This window comes from Amblyomma americanum, chromosome 3 (assembly GCF_052857255.1).
Source record: "Amblyomma americanum isolate KBUSLIRL-KWMA chromosome 3, ASM5285725v1, whole genome shotgun sequence".
Classification (NCBI taxonomy): domain Eukaryota; kingdom Metazoa; phylum Arthropoda; class Arachnida; order Ixodida; family Ixodidae; genus Amblyomma; species Amblyomma americanum.
The window spans coordinates 78,098,886-78,118,804 of NC_135499.1; the positions used below are offsets into that span (position 1 = coordinate 78,098,886).

Genomic DNA, 19,919 nt, shown 5'->3' on the forward strand with positions numbered 1-19,919 from the left:
TTGTTTGCTTCGCTCAGTAAGGTAGCCAAACAGTCTGTCTTGTGAACACCTACAGGAAGGTAGACGCTGGCAATAGTTACTTTGGCGCACCGTTAAAAGGAGATTTCTACCGCCAACAGCTCACAGTCAGGGAGCATAACTTTCTGCGAGGTTGATGCCCGGTGACATATTTTTGTAGAGATTTTAGTCATTAACCCACCACCCCTGTCATTAATGCGGTCTACCCTGAAAACACGGAATTTTTTGATTGAAAATGACTTAAGTGGAGATAGCCACGTTTCTTGCAAAATCACAATATCTGGATTTTGGTTATGAAGAAGTATTTCAAGATCCGTGAGAGAAGCAAGTACAGAACGATAATTCCATTGCAGATTTTTAGACCCTTTCTTTGCTTTGAATTGCAGAACAGCTGAGGAAAAAGCTCTACATTTCTGGGAAGGACAGAGCATTTCGACATCCGTGTTACAGATATCTACGTGAGAGACACTGCCAGGAGCGCTGTTGTCAGGCTGGACTTGGGATGTGACAGGAGGCGACATGATGTCACTCTTACCAGCAGCTCAATTTAGGAGCGATGCAGGCGTCGTCGCCGAAAAAGATGATTGAGAAGGAAGAGACAGGCCTGCAACAAGTTGAGATTATAACCTCAGCGATGTTGCACAGCATTCGCTCGACCAGCACAGAAAGAGCCTCTTCTACTGAGCACACTATCGACGCAGTGAAACTCGACACTATATCTGCAACAGAGCTTCTCGCACGGCACGCATATGTATTATTCTTCCGATCCAGAAATGCATACGCATCTGCTCTCGAGCATCGCTTCGCTTTAATTTTATCTAGCAGGCTTTGTTCGTCAGCTCGCTTGGAGCAGTTGGCATTATCAGCTGAGTGGTTAGACTTACAGAGGCAACACTGGGGCTGATCAGAGGAGCAGCTGTCATCCGGATGCCCTTCTCCACAAACACGGCAGTGGGTCGCCGATTTACAGTCTTTACCACTGTGACCAAATTGCCAACAGTTGGTGCATTGAAGTGGACGGGGTTGCAGAGCTTCCACACGATACACTATTGGCCAGACCTTGAGCTCAGAATTACAGGAGCAGCCAGCAAAATTAGTCATAACTGATTCTGTCACTACACGCACACGCACAGAAAAAAACCCACACCAGCATTCTGAAACTCCTCCAGTATTTCCTGTGGGGAGGATGCTGGGTCCACTCCACGAACAATACCTTTGGACCATGCGAGCTGTTCAGGGATGAATGCTTTCACTGCTAACGACTGAAAAATTTTGCACTGGAGCAGGTGTGTGACGCAAGCAATGTCAGAGGACTTGAAAACTGTGCCTCTACGGCCGAACGGTCGCGCCTCAGAGATCTGGAAGTAGTGGGTAGTAAGGGACCTTAGTTCCTGCTGAAGAACCTTAGAGGTTTTCATCTTGATCATTCCTTCACCGATCGGTACGAGCACCACAGGGATGACGTCAATTCCATTTTTCCTAAAAAGGTCCAGCGGCAAGCTTTTGGTGGGCAAGCTGGCGAACCTGGCTGCCGAACCTCTGCCTGGGGAGGTCAGCGACATATATGAGCCAAATGCGCCCCAACGTGCACATTAACCGCGCCTACAGACTTAACCTTAGACCTGGCCAAATCTCCCACGCAGAATTGGTCTCATAAGAGTTGAGCATGCAGGCACCACCAGGTAACCACAGGCACCACAGGAAACAGCCGTTTAGAACCGTTAAGAACACCCTATCTCTCTTCTCTGCTTGCTCCCTGGTCCATTGTCTCCCTTGCTACCTTGGACTGCCGCTTCCTCTTCGTCTTCCTCAGGATATACCGCATCGCGATACAAGATTGTTTTGCCGTCTGTGGCTCGGTGCTGCGTTTATAAAGCAATGCACGTTCCCTATTGGGATGTTCAAGACCCCTACTTGTGAATCATGTGGCTTCGAAGAGACAATTGTACATCTCCTATGTGAGTGTCCCTGCTTTGGCTACCCAAAGACATAGGCTGCGTTATGGCTTGCTCCGTCTCCATCCTTGCTCTTTAAGAGAAGATATCATCTTAGGGGCTATGATCACAGCAAACGATGCCCTCAGAGCCTACAAGGCACTCTTTTGTTTCTTGAGAGCGACTTGATAGGGGGACCAATTGTGACTGTACTCCTCTTCCTTCAGCCTATTCAGTCCCCTCATCGCTGCTCCCCTTAACAGGGTAGCCAACCGAAAAACCCTTCTGGTGTTCCGGTTGGTTCACCCTTCCCTCATTTTTCATTTTCTGTTGAGCAGTTTTCATGACAGCCTAGTTCTAAGCTTAACGATCTCTACTTTTGCTATTTATTACTGACTTGCCCTATCTAAGGATATATATATATATATATATATATATATATATATATATATATATATATATATATATATATATATATATATATATATATATATATATATATATATATATATATATATATATATATATATATATATATATATATATATAATAGGAAATGAGCGGCTCGTTTGACAAACATATTAAGGACGCCAACAGTCACCGAAACCAAGGTGAATAGGGGAATGTTTTTAATTTTTTTTTAATTTGTAGTGCCAATCATTCGGTTTAAAGAAAATTACTTATAAAGCAGCAGAAAAAACAACCATGCCGCCGGTGGGATCCGAACCCACGACCTCCGAATATCGCGTCCAGTGCTCTTACCAACTGAGCTATGGCGACGGCTGTCCACTGTTGGCTTCCTTAATGTTTGTCAAACGAGCCCCTCATTTCCTTTACCTTGTCTGCTAATAGCTTAACGAGTGTCTCGGTTCTGGCAGTCTTCATGCCACAGGTTTCTTACGAGGGCATTCGCACAGTTTCCGCCCTCGCCGTTAGATGACGTTCCACGTCACGCTCGCGGTATTACAGGACGTGCTACGGCCGCCGCTATGGACGAGGGTGGCGCTGGTGAACACTCTCAAGGTTCGCTTAAACCCAGTAAAAACAAATACCCACGAAAGCAGCAGATTGGACAGCCGTCGCCGTAGCTCAGTTGGTAAGAGCACCGGACGCGATATTCGGAGGTCGTGGGTTCGGATCCCACCGGCGGCATGGTTGTTTTTTCTGCTGCTTTATAAGTAATTTTCCTTAATCCGATTGATTGGCCCTTCGTTTCGGCGACTGTTGGCTTCCCTAATATATATTATATATATATATATATATATATATATATATATATATATATATATATATATATATATATATATATATATATATATATATATATATATATATATATACATACATATTGCTGCGTCGTACCCTCACCTCCGTCTTCCGCCATATGCCTACTTTCACTACTACTCGCTTTAGAGCCTTTTCCATGTCGAGATTCAAAGACTTACACGATTTATATTTCAACCAGAAACTGATAGCTGCTCTGGCGTATCGACAAATTAATCGTAGAGCAAGGACGCTTCCGCCAAAAAAAATCAACCGACATGTGTGACACAATCGAGGCGTGCTTAGACGATGCTTTACAGTACAAAAATTGCCGCTGCCACATTAGGTCTTCGTAACCAAACATCTGTCTCGCCATGCTACACGGGTTTCAGGGATGTAGCCAAACAAAACCCCTCAAAAGAATGGCCGGCGCACTGGAGGAGATTGTCGTCCCTGATGCCAAGCGCAATGAATAGAAAATTCGTCACGATGAATTCAGCACAACTATGTATTTCAGAGAAACAGAATTTATTCTCTTATCAGACATCTGATGTTCATAAAGGGTGATTATTCACAACAAACACACCCTCTCTTCTTCATTGGTTGTTGCTTGAATATGCGACAAGTACGATTCGACCGGCCGCGCACAAACCTAGCGGGCAAACGGGTTCGCCAGAGCAGACGGGCCTGGAAGCATTTCACTATGATGTCAAGTCAGACATGCACCGACGTGATGCGCTGCAGAAATTCACAAAATGCAATGTCAAACCGCCGGCTAATTACGTCTCATGGAATATACGAGAAGTTGGACAGCAGAATGACTGCTCGACTTTGGAGCCCCTTTCCCCAAGCTTTTTTCTTTCTCGCATAAAAATCACTCTGATTAAGCTTGAAGGAATATGTATTTATAGAGCTTTGCCATGACCAACCAACAAAAGTTAAAAAAAAAACAGAAAAACACCAGACGATAATAGAAATGGGCATGACAGAGACCCCAACAGCACTTTTTGTCTTCTATTTTGACATTCAGGCCGTACTATTTCTGAAACACGAAAGCGAATTGAAGTATTCTATGAATAAATGGCTCTGTCAAAATGTTGGGCTTCTTATACGCTGTTTTTGATTTGATGAAAATTGCTCTTCCAATGACAGGATTCGCATTCCGTCAGCGCGAAGCTTGAGTGGCAACCTCTTTGCAGCCAATTTTGATTCCTCTTGTTTTGTTCTTTCTATAAGGCAGAGGTTTTTTCGTGCCCTGACATGAAATCAAACCGAAAGCGCCAGGAAACAAAATGAAAGGTTCCTTCGGCGAGGAATTCATATACTCGTTTTAACCCCTACGAAGTAATTGCCTTTAGATGTCGCCACCTATGCCTCGTATTGTCATGCTGGGCTGAGTGATTCTAAATGACGCCCAGACTTTTGCTGCTACCCCTCCGTTATAGAGCACTGGCTAAATCAGATGTTGTGAAAAAAGCGTCGAAGCTGCAGTAATGAAACAGGACGCTATTAGTTGTTACGCGAGCTGTAACGCAGAAATGCAGAAGGCGAAATACTCAAAAACAGAGACACGAAACTCGAACGCAGTTTTTCTTGAGCTATGCTTCAACCACGCATCACAAAGCTAAAAAAAAATAAATGAATGATTCGCAAATGCGAAATCAAATGAAGAGCGTTAGTTAAGTTTATTTTGACCAAAGCTTTCAACAAATTAGGATAGCACCGTGCGCGTTACAAAACGACAATTCGTCTGGTACCACCCGCACCCTCTGGGAACAATGACTCACCCGCCATGGACAGCTGAATTTCGCCCCCTATTACGGCTTCGAGGAACAAAGGCCGTCGGTACAAATCCCTCACACACACCAGGTTTTGGCTCGACTAACAACTTTCTGTGCCGAATAGTGCCGATTCGATTGCCCCCCTCCGGTCTCTGCATCGAATGGGTGGGCAGCAATTTTGTCACCAATGGCGGCCTCAAATGGCCCTAGTGTCGGCACCCTCTCATACGATACCTATATAGCGGAACGCCACGTATCTAGTATCTGGTATTTACCTTCTGATGTAATGTCTGCTACCTGTTTTATTTTTGAATTTAAAATATTATACTTATTTTAGAAATATGGCGGAGTGCTTGAAGCACTCCGACACGGGTTGGCCCGGTATAGCTCTGCCACCGGGATCGGCCCGGTTCATAATAGCGCGCGTCTTTTTCCTCAATCTTTGCTATCATATCTTTCAATTCTACTTTCAGCACGAGGTAGCGGCTGTGGTTCGGCTTTAACCAGTGAGCAGGCCAGTGCTCTTCCCTTTTCATTCTTCCTGACAACAGCAGCAGAAGCAGCAGCAGCTCCAGCCAGAGAGGGCAAACGGGCTGACGACGGATGCGAGCGTGCGTTCGGGTGATGGGAGGGCATTTTGGCGGGCTAATTGGTTCATTATGAACAGAAAGGGTATTAACTGCGCGAACAAGACGGGACGAGAGGCACACAAATCGACAGACAAAGCGCAGACTTCTAACTGATTTTATTTGTGAAAAACACATTGTTAATAAGGCCAACGAACATAAGAAAAAATAAGAAAAACACTATCATCATAGGGTTCGACGATAGAAACATCAGCAGAAATTTACAGGTTAATCAGATCCGATGTTAACACGAACATGCCCTTCTAAAAACTCTAGCGCTGGGGTCGATAGCAACAGCGAGGGCGAGCTAACGCAGTCGTGACCCCTTTTGGCTATCAGGAAAGCTTCGATAACCTCCCTTTCAGTTTTGCTGCGTGCATAGGAGAGGAAAGCAGTTTTGTCCAGGAAGGCAACGCAGTTGCGGCTGTCACAGTTTTTGCAGTGTAATGGCAGATTGCTGCCTGTGCCGGCGTGCATCAATCGTCTATGTTCCAGGGCTCGCTCATTGAAGCACCAGCCAGTTTGGCCGATGTAGACCCGCCCGCAAGATAAAGGTATCTGGTAGATAACCTCGGAGGCACACCTGGTGAACTTGGTCTGATGATTCTTCTTGCAAGACCTGCGTTCCGTCTTGTTTCTTTTTTCTCTTCCAAGAGCATGGGACAAACTTTTCTCAACTTACAAGGCGCTGAAAACACTACTTTTATTCTATATTTGCCTGTCACCTTCTTGATGCTGTGGGAAAGGCAGTGAAAATATGGCATGACGAAGGGAAGGGTCCTGTCTGCACTTGGATCTTTCCTTATTGCTTTTTTCATCCTCTGAAGAAGGCACTCATATGAGCTGCGAATTACTTCCTGAGGGTAGCCCGCGGATCCAAGTCGCTTGACTCGATTATGGAAACTAGATGAAAGAGAATGAACACATGACTTATGAGGGGCAGACAAACAACAGGACATGATAATGCTACGTTTCACTAACTTCGAATGAGCACTTTTATAAGGTAGGAGGCTTTTTTGGACCTGGGACTGTAAGCCCAGCAGACATGAACATCAGAAAAATGCAATTTCAAATCTAGATACTGAATCCAGTTGTCCCTTGTTGCTTCATGAGTAAAACGGAGTCCTTGCCCCTCAGAGGAGAAGGTGGCGAGAATGCTAGCAACCGTGTTGTCAAGGTCAAGATTAGTACTGTAATCTAATATCACAAGATAGTCGTCAACATAACGAAACACATGGAACACCGGATGCTTTGAAAGCTCTAGTTTCAGGCGCCTGTCAAGGGAAGCCAAAAATATGTCGCACAAAACAGGAGCTATAGAAGAACCGATACAAATGCCAGACTTCTGAACATAAAATTGCCCGTCATGAAAGCTAGCGGTAAAGATAAAACTGCAAAAGTTCTAGGAACTGCTCTGTGCTAATGCCAGCAGTATTCTGGAAGTCAACTTCACCATGTTCGTCAATACTGTCTCTGATTGCTTTGAATAAACCGTCTTGAGGGACGGAGTAAAACAAATCTTCTACGTCGATGGAAAAGGCCGTAGAAGATAACGGAATTCCGTCTTCCAGATCATTTACCAGGTCCTTCGAGCTGCGGAAGAGGTAGGGATCATCGCCTGCTAGTTTTTCCAGGTGTGGTTTTAGAAAGGATCCCACAATGTGTTGCCAGCTGCCTCTCTCCGAAATAATAGCGCGAAGTGATGATGCGAAGTGGGCAATCCATCTTGTGTGTTTTGCCGGTGATGGGAGGGCACATTTTCCATAATGCTGCAGCAATTTGATCACATGACTGGTCACCATCTTGAAATCTCGGACGGACAGGAAACGTTCTAATGCCAGTAGTAAGGGCAAAGGCTCTTAAAAAGAACGCGACTGAGTTTAATTACCTTATTAAAGTTCTGGCAACTTAATGGGTGTACCAGATATCAGTTTGAATGAGAAATGGAGTTCGCCAGTATCCGCTGTTGACAGTACCGTCTTGTTTCTTGTGAAAGTGCCTGTTGCGCCACCCTTCTTGTTGCTTCTCAGTGAGAAATGTCATTTCCGAACGGATACGTTTAGTCTTCTTAGACGCATGACACATGGGATGTTAGTATTCCAGTTCATTTTCAAAGACAGTGTCTACTTCAACAAGATTTTTTTTTAAATAGCATCCCCTTCTACCAAACTAGAATGCTCGATTGTCTACAATTACCAGATGTGACCGGTTTTACCTGCATCTTCATGGAACTAGACGCAAACGAATTGTGCTTACTAAATATCACGCATTTTCATGCGAATTCGAATCGACATTACTCGAGTTAACATTACTCGGCATTTATCGCGTGACTGTTAGAAGGGCTTGTACTGCGGAAATGGCGAGCGCTGTCTGTCAGTAGCCGATGGCAAGTGGCAACCTGCCCACCGGGCTAAAACTTAGATACCACCCATACAAAAGTACTGTACTCGGACAAAACGAACCGTAATATACCACCTCGGATTAATGACCTTTCATTACCTAGCGGATTAACGACCTCTTTATATAAGGAGCCCTCGAATATAACGTCCTTTAGTCTGTTATTCTCGGATACCATGAATATAAGCGCCGCACCTCGAATATAACGAACATTTGGCTGTTGAAGTTCCCAGCGATCAACCAATGCTTGCTTAAGTGATTTTTTTGTTCCTGCTCAAAAAATGATTAGACGTAAATAACTGAGCGCCAGATTACAGTTTGAACACAAGGGTACCGCAAATTCAGCTCTCTCTTCCAAGCACACCATTTCAACATTATGAACGGTTCAAGCTTGACGCGTGGCATGAAGCATGACGTTTGCGGCATGAAATGAGACGCATGATTTAGCGCTTCAAAAGAGCGTCTGCTTCATGTCTCCTTCATTGGATTCATTGTTCGGCGGGACCGTATTAAAAACAACACAAATAATAGAATTCTTTTGCGTGCTGGTTTGCGGTGCCGGTTTGTGGTAGTCGCACCATCCCGTGTCATCTCGAGTTCAAATGTGATGCGCGTCAAATGAATTCATGTTTGTAGTCGTAATTGTACGTGTACATTGTGTCCATGCAAGGCGGCACTTAGCTTCGGTGGCATAGGGCGACGTTGAAGGAAAAAAACTGTACGCGAACAGAGATTAAGGAAAAATAATGAGAACTGCTAAACAGAGCCGCTGTCTGGCAGCTATTTTTTATTCAGAAAAACTAGACAGGTGTCAGCTGAGAATACGACGTCTGTCCAGCCGCAATAAGAGGAAATCTCTTGAAAATGTTAACGTGCCGCCGTTTGATAACACCTGTGACACATCATGAGCTACCCAAGAAACGTAAATATCACCAAGTGGGAAAGATGGCGTGCTGATTCAGGTGCCTCCTGTTTTGTTTCTAGTATTAAAAACCTTTATTGTCTCTAGCGTGCGTTGCTTACGATGCCGCTGCAGCAAACGGTTTCTTCAAATATTGGGTTATGATCCTTTGTTTTCACAATCACTGCCTTATTTTGAGAAGCCAGACAATACTCGTTGTGTTTCAGGCGAATATTCAAACACTGCCAGATCTGTCCAGTGTATACCTCTTCAAATATGAATGTCATACGACACACACACACACACACACACACACACACACACACACACACACACACACACACACACACACACACACACACACACACACACACACACACACACACACACACACACACGCACGCACGCACGCACACGCACACGCACACGCACACGCACACACACACACACACACACACACACACACACGCCTCCGCGGTGGCTGAGTGGTTACGGCGCTCGGCTGCCGGCCCGAAAGACGCGGGTTCGATCCCGGCCGCGGCGGTCGAATTTCGATGGAGGCGAAATTCTAGAGGCCCGTGTACTGTGCGATGTCAGTGCACGTTAAAGAACGCCGGGTGGTCGAAATTTCCGGAGCCCTGTGTGGACCAGGCTTTCTTAAACCTTTTTTATATCTACAGGTGGTGTTTTACTAAGATTTTACACAATATTTAAAATGAACTTTTAGAGTTAGAAGAGCCTTTTTCTGACTATAGCGTTCTCAGGTTTCTAGTACATCAAAATACAGAAACGGTATGCTGAATATATGACTGGTTATCGTGTAATGAATACTTAAGTCTAACTCTTCCAGTTAACGTATTCAATTATTGAGAGTGCAGCCTACAGTAATTAATAGCGATATCACTTTTTGAATTTCTAAAACACGGTTACCCTCGGCGCTGTGGCCCAACAAATTTTCGCTACATCGCACCAACATAGATGCGCTTTAGAGAGGCTTGGAGGCAAAACACTCTATCCAGTGCACGAAACTGGTAGAAATAGCCAAACTTTTATTTCGCTGCAGCGCCCATGGCAACCGCGTTTTCGAAATTCTAAATTCTTATGTCGATGTTACTTACGGTGCGCTACATGCACCTTAATAGTTAAGGAGCCTAACCACCATAGCTCGAAAGGTGACTATACAGTATTAGTTACCTAGCATGCTAGTTATCACATCCGAGCTGTATTCTGATGTACTACACCGCTGACAGTCCTATTACGAAAAACTCGCTCTTCGAACTCAAAGAGCCGAATTTTAAAAACTGTGGAAAATCATAAGTGAAAGTCTTGTATAGTACTCTCAGAAACACTTGTCATTGACTGAATTTTTTTTGTTATAAAACATTATATGCGTTGTAGCGTCGATCAGAAAATTACAATATACCATGTCATTTCACAGATCGCCGTGCAGTAGCAATGAAGAGCAGTGTTTTCTTTTCGCCTGCATAGTATGGTACGCTGTGCTCATTCTGAGATACGATAAGCGCTGTTGGCAGGAATGAAAGCAAACACAGGAAAGCGGTCGTTAATACTAGACAGAATTGGTCTACAACGTATGTCCGGTGGATCAATGTCAGTGATGGTCAGAAGAATTTATGTGTCAGTCGAACAGGTGATGCGTACTGGCAGGTTGCGGAAAGCGTAACAGAGTAGTATTTTCAAAAGTACCACTTGAGGTTTAGACGCGCCGATCATACCAACATTTAGAGCACGGAAAGCAAGTATATATATTTTTTTTAAAACTTGCTCCTATGACAACAAATAGCAAGATACTGGCACCGTACCCACAACCGCTCGGAGAGTGTGACTTTGGTTCAGAAGAAGTGTCGTAAAAACACTCATTCCACTCCTCGTCTAAAGCTGCATTTACACTAATAACAATTTCATAGATTTAGATGTTTCTTAAAAATCGGTGAACAGTTTTCTTCTGCATGACTGCGCTTCGTTACAAGAGGTGGTAACTTTTTTCGAGTTCCGAAATCGCCAAATGGATGGTTTGGATCATATAACGATACCAATCCTATATATATATATATACCACTCCCAAATTATGGCCGGATGCTGCTGTTGCGGAGGAAAAAAAAATCTGCTGGCAAATGTAACAAACCTGCCCTATCATTGCATATCACACAATTGTGTAGATGGCTTTAAAATATTCCCAGTTTTATTTTTAAAAAATAAGCTCCTCTCTTTAGGCCTGAGTGAATTTTTTGTTATAGAAATTTGGTGCTGGATAGGGGTTGTCGATTCTCAAAGTTTATTCCACGGGCGCAAAAATTTGCTTCTCCGTGTCTGGCTCCCTCTGTATTTGTGGAATTTCAATGCTCGGAAATGACGACATTATGAAAATTTTCTTTCCCACCCAAAGAGCGCCGTGCCTTAACGGGCACCCATGCCAGCCACCCATGTGCGGTTTTGTTTATGTTTTATTGAAATGAAGAAAAATAATCAAAACGCACAGAGTTTCATGCTACAACGTGTCTTATTGAAAACATTCTGAACCATTTCTTCTTGAAGTCAAACAAAGGGAAAATCTATAAAATCAAGAATACTTCCATCGCGATATACCTTGCTGTGCACCCATCCAAAGAGGAGGGCAGTTTTTTTTTTTTATGGCTGAGCACAGCGAATAGCAGGTAGTTTAATTTCCTGCTGCCAGTAAGTGAATGCGCAGGGAAAAAAATGCTAATCAAGCCAGTTCTAATGTCTTTTTTTATGTTTATTACGCGAAAATTCTCGTGTCATTTTTAGTATATACTCTCAGACAGCTCTCATCAGTCACTGGTCGACTTGGTTTCATTTGATGCCTTTAATTAAAAACATCAAATGAGTTGCCAATCATTTTGACATCGTTTTCGTAAAATTTTGCAACAGAAAAGATGTTTCGTCCTCAAATATATAGATATGTCAAGCAAGAATGTCAAAATGATTGGCAACTCATTTTCTTTTCATAAGTGCACACGATAATTAGGAACCAGGGTAGCTAACATTTGCCGCTTGGTGCAGGAGAGGCCCGCTATAAAAAGGATCACAGTCGACTAGTTGAAATACGCTCCTGCTTTTCACAGACAGACGCAGGCACTACCGAACTGCTCACAGGTAAGCGCGTTTACCAAAAATTATGAAATTCAGTCCCCACTTTTCAGTTTGCATCTTAACAATTTGTTAAAAAGTTTCAATATCTCTGTTCTATGGTATCCAGTACTCTGTCATCACTCTGTCGCTACAAGCACGCGTAAGGCCAATGCGGCAAATATAAAATCACTCTGTGTATAGAATAGTGCGGCAAACATTATCGGCAGAGTAAACCATTTTTACCAACAGCGCTAAAGTAGACGTCGGCAAAGAAGAGGAACATTTACAGAGGGGCTCCGTTTCGTCGCCCACGTTTTTTTTTGCGCTGTTTCTAATAATACCACATGAACCAACAATCCCAAGCCAGAACTTCAACTATGAAAGGAATATTGAGGCAGGCGAATGAAAAAGCGAAGGCTCTATTACATTCAAGTTCTGGCACGAGCATTTACCGCCATTCATATACGTACGCAAATACTGGTAATAAAGTTATGATTTTAGACCATACTTTCCTTCTAGTGCACTGCAAGTGAAGCGAGTAATACAGAACTATATATCTTTGTAGCGCGTCTAGGGTCACAAAGACGTTTTCGAAACGGCAAACACCTTTGCAAGAGGCCTACAGCCGCAAACTTTCTGTATGTCACTGTTCCGTGGCGTGCTGTTTTTTATTTGAACCACATGAGTAGAGCTTCAGGCAGAGGAAAAGTGGCAACTCAAAGGAAGACTACAGCGCGTTCAAGAAAGCACATCAGTGCTGTTTAACACTTGCTGAATAACTGCAGGAGAACTGCACGAAATTCAAGTCAATAAGCTTGCCCTAGCGTGATTTCCTGAAGTTTTCTTCGGGGTATTTTCTTTCGAGTAACTGATGATGCTTCGTTAGCACACACTTGAGTGGACGTCGTTTTACGCCTGCGGTGCCTTCCAAAGTGTGACTGCCCTTTCATATTCCAATTTTCAGGCCTTCGACATGGCTCATGCACAATTGTTCGTTGTCTTTGCTACGGTGGCTCTCCTCTCCATGGGTAAGCAGAGCAACAGTCAGACCTTTAAACAGCCAACTAGAGATGGCTGAGCAACTCTTTGATCCGTTTATTAATTTTTCTTCTTTAATAGCAGTCTTAATATGCTTTCTGCCCACTTGATCAGTTCCGTCTTTCGCTTGCGGTACTTATTCCGTGCAGGTGCATCCTGCTTTCAGTTTCGCTTACGAACAAAGTGCCTCTTTCGCGCTCTTGTTTGTACCCTATATGCGGTTGCTCATGAACACTTTCAAAACCTAATGGTTACAAAAATGGACACAATAATGGGAAGCCATGTAGTTAACAGGTGCTTTTGGACTCACGAGCATTTTGCTTGCCCATTCTATACAACAACAGAATAGGTTAAATACGAGTCCACAGAACACAACATCGGAAAAAAGTATGCTGCGGGGGAATAAAAGATTTTAAAACTGGTTTTCTTCGGCATTCTTAAAAATTGCTGCTCCCTGTGGACATCGAAGTTACTGCACAAGGTTGTCGTGCTCGAAGGGCATTCTTTAGAGCGGCTCAAGTAACACTTAGCAAATCGAAATATCAACTGCTTAATATCGCTTCGGAGCGGATATGCTACTACATTCTTTACCATGTGCACTGCAGCTGTCTTGGCGCGATAAATTTTTCATACGTCGACAGGAGCGGGTCGATCTCCTGATGGAGGTGTTGGTAATTGAGCCACTCCTCATAATTTTAGGCATTAAAAATAAGTGAACCGCCTTCTCACGTTTTACTGATATTCAGGTAGGCAAATCTGTTTAGTCACAATTTGAAACTGTGCTGCTGGTATGACTTAGGTTTATTTTCTGGAACGTCTCGGTGGCTGATGATTTCAAATAAACATGTAGTCGAATAAAAGACTTGAATCATAATAAATTTTTCTATTTTTGGACTATATTTCACGATAGGACTCAAGAAAAGCACGAGAAATCGAGAAGATTAACTCATTATTCTGCGTCAGGGATTTCATGGTGCTCTGTCACATTGTTCGTCTATGTTTTTTATGTTGGCGTGGCTAACGCCAGAGCAATCTGCTACACAGGAGACGGCCGATTTCTTGGTGGTGGTGTGGGCAAGTGACACTCGCGTACAGCAATGATGCCCTTATCAATTTTATTAAGCGGTCCTTTCAAATTTTTGCCTGGGCAAAATCTTTTTGGTACAAGCATTGCGGAAAGAAAAAACACGGGATACGCTATGTATCGCTTTGGTCATAGCGTTTTGCAGGCAGTCCCACGCATATAACATAAACATGACAGGTTGGTTAAGAACTGGCTTATTGGTATATAAGGAGATTTTGCTGGGACAGCCATATTAATAACAGTCCACTCAAATAAAATGCTAAGTGTTACTAATACGTGTGCAATTCTCGAACTTTTTGAAAGCTGACACAAGAGAAAACGCGGACTTCTAAATATATGAGCATGAATCCAGTTTTAAGGATACCTAAAGCAATATTCTTGGCGTGCCTACGGGGGCCATACTTGTGGCCCTAATGTAAATGGCGTTGTTACCTACTGATGGTATACACATGCACGCGAGTGGCGTGCTGGTTTATAACGATAAGTTGGTGAATGGTAGCTTTCTTTCTTTTTGGCCAGAAACAATTATTCAAACAAAAAGAAAGCGGATGCATGAACTGTTGTCTCAGTATCAAGATTATTGCTTCAGGTGCTTACCAGATAGGCTAATGCACATATTAAGGATTTTCACGGTATTCTAGTGGTGTTAATGAACTATTATTGTGTTGTGGTTGATCAGGTGTTTGCAGAAAACATCCATTTGATTATACAGATAAGTTGTTTCATGCTTCTAATATTGTGCGTACTTCAAAACATGTGTGACTATTGCGATTATTTCTACTCAGGAGTCGAGCGATCTCATGCCGGAGGTCCATCTCTTGGCGGAGGCGTAGGTAAGGAGTTTGTTTGGAACAGTCATCCCGTTATAAATTTTAATTAGGCGACAATTCGCGGTTTTTAATACCTCAAAAATTGAGTGCCCTGCACTACAAAAAGTATGAAGTCTGACTGCGGTGTGTCGCAGTTCTCTCCTAGTGCTTACCCTGAAGCTTAAACCGTAAAGCTGTAATTATAGTAGGCGAAGCAAGACCCTAGGTGCTAAAAGAATAATTCCTTGACAGCTCGTGCTTCAGCAGCACGGAGTGTGAAGCTGAAACCAAATTAAGTGCAATAACTAAAAGCACCTATATCAGACAAAAAGCGCAAGTATTAAAATTTAACTATTTAGTATTTTGAAGAATTAAGTGTAGCTATGTTCTGTGTTGGTTACTTTTGTTATGTTCTCGCGTGTAATATCTGTGTCTAATATTTCTTGCCAGGAACCGAGCGAGCTCTTGGCGGAGGCTCATCTCTTGGCGGAGGCGTTGGTAAGGAGTTTGTTTAGAGCAGTCATCCCGATATAAATTTTAATTACGCAACTATTCGCCGTTTTTAATACCCCCCAAAATTTAGTTTCCTTCACTACAAAATGTATGAAGTCTGACTGTGGTGTGTTGCACTACACATTTTGTGCTTACCCTGAAGCGTAAGCCGTAAAGCTATAATTATAGTAGGCGAAGCAGGGCCTTAGGTGCCAGAAGAATAATTCCTTGGCAGCTCGTGCTTCAGCAGCCCACAGTGTCATGCTGGACCCAAATTAAGGGCAATAATTGAAGCAACGTATATCATAAATTAAGCGCAAGTATGAACATTAATCTATTTAGTTTTTTTCATGAAATTAGTGTAGCTATGTTCTCTGTTGCTTACTTTGGTTATGTTGCCTCTTATAATATCTGTGTCTGATATTTCTACGCAGGAACCGAGCGAGCTCTTGGCGGAGGCTCATCTCTTGGCGGAGGCGTAGGTAAGGAGTTTGTTTAGAACAGTCATCCCGTTATAAATTTTAATTACGCGACAAATCGAAGAGTTTAATACCCCCAAAAATTGAGTGCCCTGCACTACAAAAAGTATGAAGGCTGACTGCGGTGTGTCGCACTTCTCTCCTATTGCTTAAACAGAAGCTTAAGCCGTAAAGCTATAATTATAGTAGGCGAAGCAAGGCCTTAGGTGCCAAAAGAATAATTCCTTGGCAGCTTCTGCTTCAGCAGGACACAGTGTCAAGCTGGACCAAAATTAAGTGCAATAATTAAAGGCACTTATATCAGACATAAAGCGGAAAATGAACATTTAACGTTTTAGTTTTCTTGATGAATTTAGTGTAGTTATGATCTGTGTTCTTTAGTTTTGTTATGTTGCCGCCTGCAATACCTCTGTCTGATATTTCTTACCAGGAACCGAGCGAGCTCTTGGCGGAGGGTCATCTCTTGGCGGAGGCGTAGGTAAGGAGTTTGTTTGGAACAGTCATATCGTTATAAGTTTTAATTACGCGACAATTCGAAGTGTTTAATACCACAAAAAATTGAGTGCCCTGCACTACAAAAAGGATGAAGTCTGACTGCGGTGGGTCGCACTTCTCTTTTTGTGCTTACCATGAAGCTTAAGCCGTAAAGTTATAATTATAGTAGGCGAAGCAGGGCCTTAGATGCCAAAAGATTAATTCCTTGGAAGCTCGTCCTTCAGCAGCTCACAGTGTAAAGCTGGACCCAAATTATTTGGAATAATTAACGGCACAGATATCAGACATTAAGCGCAGGTATGAACAATTAACTATATAGTTTTTTTTTGTGAATTTAGTATAGCTATGTTCTTTGTTGTTTACTTTTGTTATGTTGCCGCGTGTAATATCTGTGTCTGTTATTTCTTACCAGGAACCGAGCGAGCTCTTGGCGGAGGCTCATCTCTTGGCGGAGGCGTAGGTAAGGAGTTTGTTTGGAACACTCATCCCGTTATAAATTTTAAGCCCCAAATAAATTTAGTGCCCTGCACTACAAAAATTTTGAAGTCGGACTGCGGTGGGTCACACTTCTCGCTTTGTGTTTACCCTGAAGCTTAAGCCGTATCATAATTCTAATTCTTCTTTGTTCTCGTTTTTGCGCCGTTTGCATGTGTCTTCTTCGTAGGCCAGCAATTCGGCGAGCCAAGTATCAATCAGCAGTGCCCAGCTTAGGGAGGAAAAGTACCACATCTCGCCTACAGTGTTCCTATTAGGCGCGAAACAGTTTCCGCAGAAAGAAATCGCTGCAGCTTGGAGATATGCGTGGTAATTTTATGCTCGAGTGAGGCTTGGAGATATCTAGAAATGTTACTGGGTAATCTATCCGCTTTTTGGAAGCAAGCAAATGAACTAAATGTATTGAATATGAAAAGCCACCCGAAGGTTCTTACTTTTGGTTGCAAGCTGCTGTACGGCGCATGGTTTTGTCATTTTCTGAAGCGTAACGGCTTGATTATCTTTGGCTGCAGGAAGGACGTATTGAAGAGCCCGCAAAGACATCGCTGAGCAGTCATTGTGAAAACTTTCAGGTGCGTGATGCAACGGTAAATTTCTCTAACCTGATTCTGAAATATTTAGTGCTTTAGCGTAGGAACCCCATTCACCGATTTCGCCACTGTCTGTCTGGCCGGTAGTTAACCCGGTTACCCGGGAGAGACAGCTAGGTGGCCCCGCTATTTGACACGTCGTCCACCTAGGTCACTTGACCATGTGGCGTCATCGCAGCCTGCCAACAGGATCGTTAGCAAGCTGCCCACCCTGGCAGCTGTCAGTTCAGCTAATTATTGCTCGCGATATTGCGAGATTCCAAGCAACCCGAGTATCAGAAGCCCCCCTGTTGGCAGCACCTGTCAATACAAGGCAATCGCGCATCGCTTAAACGTTGCAGCTTTGCGGCAGAAACAGAATGACATGTGCCAGCGATCTATGAATATAAAGAATAAATAATTTCGTATATATGGGCACTAACTCATTAATGCCATCTCGTCATATTCTTGAGATTGAGCTGAAGTGTCCCTTTCATTCTAGAACGCTAGCGCCAAAGCCCAGCACATCGATTCCGTGATCTCTCTCTGAACCCTGTGTAACCTGAAAACAAAGCTGCGATATTTAAATGAAGCCCAAAGTATAATTGAAGTGCTTGGGCACATAATTTGCATTTTGCCTAAGCTGTTAAATATTTTGCCAATGTTATTCCCATGCAGACTATTTGCTCAACAAACGATGATGGAATAAAGGAACAAGAAGTATAGGTTTTTTTCAGTCTTCAGTGTAGTGACATGAATGGGTTAGTAAATTTTGTTGAGTATGTAGGCTGATACCTTTATAAAAGGTTTGGTTTGGTTAAAGGGGGTTTAAAGTCCCAAAGCGACTCAGGCTAAAAGAGAGTTTTTCAATGGCGTTTTAAAAAAGCACTGCGTTGTGATCTCGCACTATGTAATCCTGTTAAGCTAAAAAAATCACTTTAATATCGATACACGACATGTTGTTCTTTGTGCACACTTTAGTCATTATCCGTACTGCAAATTCAAACCAAAGCTTCTTTGTATGAAGCGTCTGAGTAATATTCGCTAAACAAATATACTGGAACGACTATCGTTGCGTTTCGTAGGCACTAAGAGGGCGTTTAGAATTTAATGCGAAGTTACCGGGGCAGTTATTAAGATGCAGATGACTCCCGTGCTATGATTACATAGTTGCAATGACAAGCGGCTGATATCAATTAATCGTTTTGTGGCCATTTCTTAACGGCTTTTACTCAAACGAGGCAATAAATATTTCTTACAGGGTTCCTGCGCCCGCACTTAAGAAAGGCTGGAGGGATAACCAAGGAGGTGAAGGTTTTCAACGAAACAAATGGCCTGTGTTTTGTTTTGACATTCTCTGATTGCAAAAATAAATTGTGACGTTTGAAGGTATCATTTGTAGTGAGAAATTCGGATGCTTTCTTCAATCCATAGAGTTATTTAGAAATTTTTTTGATATTGATAATTTAGGTCTCACAGTATAACAGTTATACATTTGCAGAAAAATAGGCTGCTTTTTGTGGTGCCAAAATGCATACTCACGATAATCGGTACACGTCTGCACATAGTTACCAGAGAATTAGTAGCAACTATAGCTACACCTTTTAGGAAGCTGTGCCGCTTTTCTCCGCTCATAACGCAAGACAAGGCTAACCTTTAACCAAGCATTTTGGATGTCGCCTTCCATCACAATCAGTTCGCAAAGGTACGATCTTTCAATCTGACGAAAACAAGCATATAGACAGCAATATCAGGTCAACAAAGCTCTTAACACTACGACACGCTGAAATTTCAGGCAGCATGGACTTTCGAGCGCTAAGAACGCTTGCTTTCAGATTACATTTTTTTTTCAAAGTCCTAATTCTAAAATTTTCAAAATGAAAACAGGATTTTCACGTGAGAGCTCGTATTTGCAGAGAAATGGCCTTTCTCAAAACAAAATGTATAACTATGCTTTTTCCGAAGGAGTAATTTAAAAATATTAACAGGGCGGTTACCACTGGTTAACACGACATTAAGCGACAGCCGTAAGTCCCGAAGGTGGCGGCACCACTCAGCTCAGGGCAGTGGCGCGCCGCTGAACTGACACGTGTCAGTTAGGTTAATGAATAATCGCAAGAGAGCGCTCGGGAAGAGCTAATTGGCTTCCAGAAACCACTCCGGTGCCTGCACCTGCCATCATAGCGATGTGGCCCATCCTTTCAGCACTGCAAAATTGCACAAGGAGGGGTATCACTCCCAGGTACCTATGAATGCAAAGTTGAGAATAACTTCATGCATGTGGTGGACGCATCCGAATGCAACGTGATGCAGCAGCGGTAGGTCGGCGACTGCCGTCACCAAGTTGGCACGCAGATCTGTATTGGTGCGGCGGCGTTGCGGCGGCGGCTACGTAGAGTCAGCTGCGTGGAATCGTATTATACT

At 43.2% G+C, this 19,919-nt stretch overlaps 1 protein-coding gene across 2 annotated transcripts; it reads left to right on the forward strand.

The window, feature by feature from the left end:
* The first annotated feature begins 11,948 nt into the window (after positions 1-11,948).
* Positions 11,949-18,887, forward strand: LOC144123091 (uncharacterized). 2 transcript variants are annotated; one of them, XM_077655998.1, is made up of 9 exons: positions 11,949-12,058; positions 12,999-13,062; positions 14,942-14,989; positions 15,416-15,463; positions 15,892-15,939; positions 16,367-16,414; positions 16,844-16,891; positions 17,439-17,498; positions 18,757-18,887. In XM_077655998.1, exons 2-8 carry the CDS (start codon positions 13,008-13,010, stop codon positions 17,450-17,452), a joined length of 309 nt encoding a protein of 102 aa, XP_077512124.1. In that variant the 5' UTR covers positions 11,949-12,058; positions 12,999-13,007; the 3' UTR covers positions 17,453-17,498; positions 18,757-18,887. The 2 variants fall into 2 exon arrangements, with proteins under 2 accessions (XP_077512124.1, XP_077512125.1); XM_077655999.1 differs by lacking the exon at positions 15,892-15,939.
* The last annotated feature ends 1,032 nt before the right edge of the window (positions 18,888-19,919 follow it).

Excerpts from the sequence above, each read along its gene's own strand:
- LOC144123091 (XM_077655998.1), top strand. The coding sequence starts at position 13,008 with ATGGCTCATGCACAATTGTTCGTTGTCTTTGCTACGGTGGCTCTCCTC. Across the intron at positions 14,990-15,415 it reads ATCTCTTGGCGGAGGCGTAG|GAACCGAGCGAGCTCTTGGC; the intron begins GTAAGGAGTTTG and ends ATTTCTTGCCAG. Across the intron at positions 16,415-16,843 it reads ATCTCTTGGCGGAGGCGTAG|GAACCGAGCGAGCTCTTGGC; the intron begins GTAAGGAGTTTG and ends ATTTCTTACCAG.